The following is a 10104-nucleotide window of genomic DNA, read 5'->3' on the forward strand; positions in this document are numbered from 1 at the left end:
TGACTTGGACAAGCAAATAGGATTCAGTTTGACTGCAGAGCTTTAAAGGTAAAAAACTGACTGTGGAACTTCCCTTGATTCTGAGTCTGCAAAGGTAGATAATGTTCTAGTCTTGGGAAAGCAACTTTTCTCAGCTTGTATTGTTTTTCCTTTTCCTTTAAAAAATGGCATTTACTATCTTGGAAGAGAACTGTAATATTTGTCAGTTGGCAGGGTAAGAATGGCTATATGCAACCTTCATCATGAGCAGGGGGGAAAAAAAGAGGGGACTTTTCCTTGAACTCAGGTGCTCCCTTTTTCTGGGAAAAATGAGTCTTAAGTTTTTAAATGTTTACTTACTGCGTTTTACTGCTTTGTTCAGCTTAATATGTTTGGAGCTTACCTGTGCATATTTTGTAGAAGACTGTTCACTCCTTTCAAAAGTGTATAACTAATAAAACAGATGTAAAGACCTTGTCTGGTACTGCTGATGTGCTTATTAATTGTGATAGTAATGAGTCTCAGCTTTAAGTTCTGTGTTTCCATCTGCTATTTTCCATACCAAACCCCTCCTTGAAGTTTAAGAACTGTTTCCTTTCATGTATGAATTGCCTTTGCTTTTCAGAAGGCATAAGATTACATTTTTGTCTGGTTTTCTGTATTACAGCTTGCTCTATCCCCATCGCCAAGGAACCCTGCAGAGCCTATTGCAGTACAGAACAATCAGCAACTGGCCTTAAAGGTGGAAGGAGTGGTTCAGCATGGCTCTAAACCAGGCCTCTTCCGTAAAATCCAGTCCGTCTGTCTAAACGTATCTTCAGTGCTGCAGAGCAAATCTGGACAAGACTATAAGGTATGGGTAATATAGAGCCAGACAGTATCCTAAGCTTTCTTGCTGTATTCTCCTGCTGTTTTGTTTGGCTTTGTAGTTTAGCAGAATTCTCAGGTTGAAATGAAGGGGTTCTTCTGTAATCCTCTCACTCTTGAGAGTTGACATTCAGGCACTGGTGGGAGCTAGGCATAGGCCCTGGAAGCAATCTGGGATTTTGATGCCTGCTGTATGCCGATATCTTTTCAGCAACAACTTTTATTCCAAACAAAAGAGATTTTTATGATAAGAACAAGTCATTAGGAATCTGCTTGAGATCAGAAAAATTTGACCTAGTATGCAGCAAAGAAACTCCCAAGAAAAAAGGTGAGAGTAGGTTATTCTCTACTGCCTAGCCCCCAGAACTTCTTAATCCTCGTGTTGAGTTTTTTTGTTTGTTTATGGAAGTCAGGAGGACAGGCTGTCCAAATTAAATAGCACCTGAGGAAATACATAGTAAATTCAAATGAACAGTTTTATCAAAGATGGCATGTCTGAAGTTCAGGTTTTGCTAACATGATATCTAGTGAAAGGCCCATTTGTTTTTTTTGGTTTTTTTTTTATTGTGTGTGTTTCTTTTGTTTTAAAAACTCAGTTGCTTCTAAAGGAATAACATGACTAGGAAGTGTCTAACGTTAGTCTGACTTAGATTACTCAATAAAAAAAAAAAAAGAACCTTGGGACAAAAAAGACTTGGTGCTAGCTATCTTGCTTCTGTTGGTAGATGCACAAATCACATTCATCAATGAAAAATATGTCAAGATTGGCTCAAACATACATGTGCATTAGTTTAGGAAAATTGAGGATAACAATCTTTCTCTTCTTCGACTGGAGAGCAGATGATCCCTTTTAATGGGTTATATAAAATGACATTTTAACCCTCCATGTGTTCTCAGATTCCTATTGACAACATGACCAATGAAATGGAACAGAGGGTGGAACCACACAACGACTACTTCAGCACTCAGTTTCTGTTAAACTTTGTGATACTTGGCACCCATAACATCACAGTGGAGTCCTCTGTAATAGATTCAAATGGTATTGTTTGGAAGACTGGGCCTAAAACAACTATTTTTGTTAAATCTCTTGAGGATCCATACTCCCAGCAAGTTCGTCTCCAGCAACAACAAGGACAGCCACCATCACAGCAGCAACAGCAAAGAACGGCATACTCACGGTTTTAATTCCTAGAAGTGACTCTATCTCTCAAGAGTCGAGGGGATCGCAGTTTTTCTTGGATGCAAGTTTTTTTCTTCCCCAAGGCTTACACTTTTAATGTTCTCTTAAGAAAGTCTCAGATACCACTTTGTTACTTTTTTAATTGGTTAAGCTGAGGTAAATTTGGGCTTGAATTAGCAGAAGCAACTCTGTTCAAATTTGGAGTTACACTTTTACTATTCAGACCTCTATTTGATCTGTTCACTTCTGTTTACAAACCAGTTGCAGCAGGCTCCACAAACTTAGCTAGCAGGGGAGACCAAAGAACTGTGTGACTAGTACTTTCTGTACTTTGTTTTTCTGAAGCATGTGGGTTCTAATGTTAGGCTCGCAGGACATCTGTTAACGTGCTGGCTAGCTAATGCAGAACTGAGTGTAATACCAAGTCTGTATCTCTTAATGTGAAAGAACTGGCAGGAATATCCAGAGATTTTTCTGACATATTTTAGTAGCAAGTTCTAGTATTTGCCTGGTGTATCTGTATTTTTACAGTTCATCAGCACTGTTTGGTATGTTAATGTGAAAGGAACAAAATGAAAGCATGCTTTTCATATGCAGTTGTAAAGAGAAGACAGGCTGGAGGGGTGTCAGGAGAGTCTTACAAGAAGCAGAATTTTGCTAGTGGGAGCAATAACTTTCTTGGATGGTATAGAAAAGATTACTCTCGTTTTGAATCTTCTTCATTTATCTGTGTTTCAGAAGGTTCTTTTTAAGAGGAAAGTTAATTTGCAAGTTGTCATTCAGTTTTTACTACTTTGTATTTAAAGGAATTTATTAAATGCCAAAGCTTTGTAATCTTGTGTACTCTTTTACCAAATTAGTAATTCTAATTGGCACTTTTACAGGATAACTTTAAGGAGAATTTTGCCATGAATAGCAGTACTAGAAATTGATTCAGAATCAATTTGGAAATATGCTTCTTCATACATAGCTTTCACGCTACTTTGGAAGCGCAAAGGGCTGAACTTTGTCTGGATTCTCATGCAATAGATCACATAACATGTCCCTCACCTGGTCCTAATAAATAATCTCACTTCATCACTCTGCATGCAAGTAAGAGCTACTTGAATGGAGAGGAGGAAAGATGGCACTTCTTACAGACTTAACAGTTTGTAAATGGTTTAATCCCTATCATTGGAGCAGAAATTTTCATTGTCATTTTATCAGTAAATTTCTAATTAGCTGCTGTTTATTCAAGTGGATTCACTGCAGTAGCTGACTAGAGTTTGCAAACCCTGCTTTTTTTATATGTAGAAAATATGATAATGAATTGTTATAAGCCTAAGTTTCTTCAGCATAGCTGGCTGAAGAATTGGTTTCATTGTGTTTTCCCCCAATGGTTGCTTAAGAAGTCAACTTTCTTCTTCTTGGCTTGACACTCTGACAGAAAAAAATTGGAAGTGATCATAATAGATTTCATAATCTCTTGGTCAGATTTTCTCCCTAAACAGAAGAGATGATTGGACTGCAGGAAGGAAGTGAGAAGACTCACAAAATTATTTTTAAAAATTCACCAACATCCTTCTTAAATTGGATCTTTATTTTGTACAGGGGGCAAAAATTACCACTTTCCTTTGATCTAGCTATGGAAAGTGGTGTTTCCTGTCCCCACTTTAATGGTTATAGTTAGTTAGATTTAAATGTATGTGTGTGTGTGTATATATATATAGTGAATCATCTCTTTCTGGACCTTTGTAACATAATGTTGCATATGCAGTCTGTCATATTTGAGAACTTTTTTGGAGTTTTTTTGTTTTTGTTTTTAATTAAGGTCCCAGACCAAAGTCTTAACCACAAAACCATCTTTATTGTAACGCGAAAAAAGAAAGCAAAAAGCTCCAGACTAAAAGGTCAGTTTTTTCTATCTGGCCTAATGAGTGTTTGTTTCTTGCTCTGTTATTGACTAATACGTTGCTGGAAACCTGTGATGGCAGCCTTCCGAAACAGCTCAGAAATGAAATGAAATTCCCACGTTGCAGAGCAGGCTTCTCCTATAAGTCATGAAAAGTTCATGAAAAGTTCACAGTGCATAGCTTAAACTTGTGAGAAGGCTAGTAGAAAAAAACTTATCCAGGGAAAGCCCTGGCCTAAGACTTAGTTGGCTGTAAGGCAGTAAGATTGAACCAGTTTTGCTGTAGGAATCGGTTCAGAAAACTGTTCCTTCCCAAAGGACAGGTTGTTCATCTGATCTGACAGGGCCCTAGAACTCTTGGAACTTGGATCAGGCAAATAATGACTGAAAGTTAAATCCAAATTCTGGGTACAGCTCATCCCCCTGTTGTGTGCCCCCCTTCCTCCCTTCCCCTCTTCTTGCCCCCCAGTTATGTTTTGTAGAAAGCATATATAGGATTATGCTTTCCTCTAGACTATATACTAGACCTAATTCAGTCATATTAGAATTACAGCACTGAGCAAGGTATATAGATCTCCCATATTCCGTCAGCAGTGGTCAAATATTACAGTGAGTGTTACACTATGTCGTCTTTATAAGAGCAATTTGACCATTGGTCAGCCATGCTGCAAGGACTTCAGATTATGGGTTTACCAGTCTATCAAGGAATATACAAGATGCTTCTTATACAAGAAGGCTTCTTAGCTGGATGAAACTTTTATTCCATGGGAACTTTCCAGTCTTGTGGAAAATACAAAGTCATATTTATTGGAAATTAACCTGTATAGGAAGGTGGCTTGCTGTGCAAGTACCTGAATTTCTAACGAATTATGAAGAATTTCTCATGCTGGCTTATTTGCAGGTTATAATTACGTGTTGATCAGGAAAGACTGGACCTTCTACTAAATTGCCCATTTAAATGAGCACAGTGTTATAGGTTATGTGGGTTTTGTGGTGGGGTTATTCTTTGGGGTTGTCATGTATTTTTAATCCTAATACAGGGCAACATGTATTTGGGAAACAAGAACCAAGATTTTTTCATAAAAATCAAAGACTCAAAGTACCCAGAGAGAAGTGAGAAAGGGTGTTATAGATAACTATTTCAACAGAAGCTTTCTGTGCATTGCTGTAGCAAATGGGTGCTAATCTGATCCTTGATGTATTAAAAGCTGACTATTCAACAGAAGTAGGGCAGCCATCTCAAATCCTGCATTTTGTTTCTGGTGCCAACACTTGAAGCTGTGAAACTAAGGATCTAGAAAGTACTTCTATGATGAGGGCCTGAGTTAAATCTCTTAAACATTTCTCAATAAACAAAGCAGTACCTTGATCACTATGCCTATTTACACTCTGATAATGGAAAACAGATATCTTTTTCACATAGTGGCAAAAGATTAAAAAAAAAAAAAAACTCACCCGGACATCAGTCTTGAGCCTGTTGCTAAGAATTCAATCAAACAATGGAAAAGCTTATGCAGGTAGATGGTGGCTACATCATCATTTTGTCTTAATGATTAAGACACACTTTCATCTAGGTTCTTTGATAAATTCTCTGCCTGCAGAAGGGGGGAGCTGATGATCAAATGTAGATGATTTGGGAGACATTCGTAATACTTGCAGTTCTGCATTAAGCCAATGGTAATCAGTGCATAGGCTTTAGAATTTAACCTGACCTCCCCATGCACCATGTAGCTAGGTATTCCTGAAGTGAAGACAGTTTCCTAAAGGTGGGGAGAGCACATTCATGAGAACCTGTACTCGCATCAGAAAGTGTCATGTCTAGATGTCTAGCTGATCTCTTGCTTGAGGCAACATGGATCCTCAATAAAAGGGGTAAGGAAGGAATTTCCCCTGTGAGATTCTGCCTTTCTCTGGACTTTGAAGTGTAATCTCCTGCTAAGATCATCTTAGTGTTTCATAAGTGATTCCGTGCAGTTGCCGTCATCACATATATTGCTGGTATCTTAGATGTTCCTTTTCTGTCTCTTTAGATATGCACTTATTTCACCTGAGGATTGAAATGCCTTAATTTAGCTAGGATTTTCAGATTTGATAGTGGATAAAAGTGTATCCTGGTCTTAAATACTGAGAAACTGTACAGGAGTTGAACAAATCTAGAAACAAGTCCGATCCTTTATATATACACATAAAAACAATTTTTTGTTTTTAATTTCTCTATTGATATCACAGTTCTAATAAAACTCAACTTAAATATTTTGAAGGAATTAGTAGGATTTGAGTGAATTATACTGCATTCCTAAAATCTATTTTACTTTTAACCCAGAAGATATTCATAAATACTAAAAGGACAGTAGCTCTAAAACTATATACTGCGTGCTCCAGTGAGGAGTATTAAAAAGGGAGTGTTCCACAGACAAAAGTCTTATAACTAGATTGTCTTCATTTAAAGACTAAAATGTCATTCTCGACTTGTATTCATATGCCTGGCTGCCATGACTGTTAATCGTCTCTTCACTAGAAATCTGTGGACAGCTAAGGTGTATGTATTAGATCTCTCATTCTGAATTAGGAGTTGGGAGTAGGTATATGTGAAATACAAACAAGAGGATGTAGTAGTAATCTTTAGGCTGGCAAAATTCCCTTTGGCTTTCAAGCTAGAATTGCTTGATTGGGCCTGGAGGATTAGTATAATACCTGGAATGAATAATGGAAAATAACTAATCCTTTTGGGGACCAAAAGGTATCTTTTTTTTCTCCTCTGAATTAGAAGAATTCTCAAGAGGAGAATAACCTAAAGTCTAGGTGACCTTTTTTTATTATTATTTTATTTATTTATTTTTATTTGCTTACCTGTGCTTATTGGGCAAATTTTTCTCCTGCTTGACAAATTTGTTTCAGCAGTAGTCTTGCAATTTAGCAGCTTCTTAAAGGCATGTGATTGTCTTGTATATTTTGAAATGAAAATCCACATGTGCGTGTATGTATATACATATGTATGTGTGTATATATATACATGCACGCATATTGCCCGTTGGAACTGACAGACATAAGTCGTATAGAAGCCTGGGGATCTTGTCTYGTACTCATCATGCAAAAATAACTTTCTATAATACAGACTAACTCTATTGATAGCTGTTCTTTTCTTGTTGGGGAAGGCTAAATTTTTAACGCTTTCTCTGCTACGTGCAGGGTAAACATGGTGAAAAATGCTGTTGTCTAGACTTCACTTTTACTGCAATACAGAAGTGTTTTCTGCTTATTCTTCATTTGGAAATTCTGATCTGGTTATAAGCAGTCTCTCTACAAAACTATCTTCTACCATTTCTTAAGCCTGCTGGAGCAGGGGTTTTGGGTTCTTTTTGTTTGTTTGCTTTTTAAATACGCGGCAGTAAGTGACGTTGTCCATCACAGTAAGCAGTATACAGAGAGTAAAGTTCCTTAAAACTCTTCGTATGCCACTAAGCTAAAGTAGATGTCTGTTTCTTTTCTGAAGTTGTTTTACATGAACTTGAGGACTTTTGGGGAGTGGGTGGAATAAACTGGACTGTTAATGAGCAACCAGCTCTGTTGGTGTCTCAGATTTATTTTGTAGAAATGAGTTGTGGTTTGAGATCTCCTACAACGCAGACAGTATGGAAAATTCTTGCCTTCGAAGTAGCTATATCTTTTTGGCTGTCATCTTTCTGCTGGCCTACAGTGCTTTGTTGTCTCCTTGGTCAGCATATTTACAAATGTGCCCTTTCTAATTCTTCAGCAGCACCTTCTCAAGACACTGTTCCTTTTACAGGAATGCAGGTGTAGTCAGGTATCTGCATTTTGCCCAAAACAAGAGGAAGAAGTATAGAAAAACGTGTTTAAAAAAAAAAAAAAAAGGAGAGGGGGAGGGATGGGAAGGAGCTAGGAGCTCTGCCAACTTGCAGAGCAGTTCTGAGTTCAGTAGGGCCCGAGACCTGGTAGTTCTTTCTGCTTGGCTGCTGTAATCCAGCATCTAGAGCCATTGGGGCTACTCTCACTTCATCCACATAGATGTGTACAAGGACACCAGCTTGGATGCTGTGCCAGAAGAGTCATATCTACAACCTTGGCCTATTAACCTCCAAAGCAGAGAGAGTGACAGAGATCAACGCACTTCTTGAAAGCAAGTGAAGAACAAGTGTTATGTTGCTTTTCTTAAAAGATGTATAATGCCATGTTGCAGTTACCTTTTGCCTGTGTGAATTTTTAAGCCATGTGCTGTGTTCTGTTACCAGGAAATGATTCTTTCTCGGTAGTGACCCTAGATAGCTTATGGTTTCTTTGTACTCCAAGGGACACCTCTCTGACAAACAGCAGCTGTAGGGCTGTGCTTGAGGCGTTTAGTTCAAACTCGCTATTGAAATCACAGATTATATGTATTTCAGTGAACTGTCTCCAGTGAGCCTTGATCTCTGTTTCTGTGCTGTATATTTCTGAAAGGTTGCTCTACTCAGCTGATCATCAGCATAGTGCTGAGAAATGGACATATCTTCCTGGTGTGCCCATTTGCTTTTAGGATAGATTCTTTATCTATGTCTTGCCCAGCTCAAGGTAATACTATCCAAATTAAGGACAGCTTGGCTGTATGTGCATGGAGTTTCCAATTACCCTCCCTGCCTCCTGATCCAAGGATCTTATACAAGGTAGGAAGAAAGTTCACTGAATTTCAGGGCAATAACTTTCTCAGGCTAGAAAGAGCCCATAGCAATGGCTTAAACTTTCCAGTCAACTGGATACTTAGCTGTGGTGAAAAGCTGCTCTTTTCTTTTGTCAGTATTGAACCAGAGAGCCAGTCTAGTCTAGGAGATGCTGCATTGCTTCCATTGCATAGAAATAAGACTGAGACCCTAGCTACTTCAGTCTTAAACGTCATCATATTTTTTTAATGGATAGGGAGTGTTATTTTCACATTCTCTCAGATTTGTGATTGGCTGGAGTTTCAAGAGGTCCTTTAAAAATCTGACTAATGAAAGTAATTGTTGGAGTTATTTATGGATATCAGTGGTGATTACATAGCTCCAAACAAGATAAAATGAAGACTTTTGTGGATTGGATGATTTAAAATTCATTTGCTCGGCAGTTTAGGTATGTGACTTGCTGACAGTTCATCTATATGTCTCTTCCCTGCTTCCTAGAAGTAATTAATTTCAAATGAATCCTATTCCTAAATTAAGAGGTGTCTGTGCTTAACACACAACCTCTAACTACAGGGCAGAAACAATGAATAACAATTGAATTAGAGGAGACTGACTGTGATAAATATAAACAGAATGGCATGTGGATGGCTGGACATTGCCAGAGATGATGGGATAAATCTTCAGGGTACAGTTTCATGCTTTACTTAAGCCACTCTGTGTGTTATGGCTGAAAGGGGCTATCTCTGTGCCTATCCCTGCCTCCATCCTTGCCCTTCACATTAGATCAGGGGTTTGTCCAGTTAAAACTGTTCCATTCTGGTAGGGTGGTTTTTCAGCTGGGTCAGCAGGTTGATCTTGGCTGACTGCACAGTCACTTGATCATCAGAGTCAGCACAAGAAAAGTGCTGTGGAAGAAATAGGATGCATCCTAGAAGTAAACAACTGTTGGACTGACTGACCATGCATACGTGGTATACTTCTGTATTTAACACAAGTCTGCAGGGCATGATCTGTTAGATACATCTGAACTGTGGCATTTTTGTGTGACTAATTTGGGAGGGCAAAGATCCTTTCACTGCCGTAGTTACCATCCAGCTGTCTGGCCTTCCCATCTGCTGTGAGTTAGCACTCATAAGTGAAGCAGTAGAAGGGAAGAAGTGCCCTTGGGAAGCTGTGGGTGAGGCCAAGTCTACAGTGAGTTGTCAGTTTTTGCTCTGGAGTGGGTGACTTATGGAGGTATGTTCTGGTTTGCCAGCAGTGCATATAGGCAGTATCTAACAATTGTGAGCACTGTCTGACTTGCATCATTTAACAAATCCTAAATTGTGCAGATGTTAAGGTTCTGATTTCACATTATTTTTTAGTTATGTTGGTGCTGTTCCTACATGAACACTTCTTAAATTTTGGTTAAAACCAGGTTTTTGTCACTTAATTTTAAATCCACTGGAATTAGTTTCTTGGGTTCCTGTTTGGAGAAAGCAGTCTGTGTGCAAATGGCAATGTTCAAACCAAAACATTGTCTAGTCAGTAAGGAG

The 10104-nt window shown here is 38.4% G+C and overlaps 1 protein-coding gene across 1 annotated transcript in view; it reads left to right on the forward strand.

The window, feature by feature from the left end:
* The window catches only part of INTS7 (integrator complex subunit 7), a 24208-nt gene extending 20279 nt beyond the window's left edge, over window positions 1-3929 (forward strand). Inside the window, exons 19-20 of the mRNA XM_026072273.1 lie at window positions 647-832; window positions 1744-3929. Of these exons, the coding sequence (XP_025928058.1) occupies window positions 647-832; window positions 1744-2031 (474 nt within the window). The 3' untranslated portion in view covers window positions 2032-3929. The remainder of the gene's footprint in view (window positions 1-646; window positions 833-1743) is intronic.
* Window positions 3930-10104: the final 6175 nt, after the last annotated feature.

The sequence above is a fragment of the Apteryx rowi genome, unplaced genomic scaffold (genome assembly GCF_003343035.1).
Source record: "Apteryx rowi isolate R43461 unplaced genomic scaffold, aptRow1 scaffold_34, whole genome shotgun sequence".
Taxonomy (NCBI): Eukaryota; Metazoa; Chordata; class Aves; order Apterygiformes; family Apterygidae; genus Apteryx; species Apteryx rowi.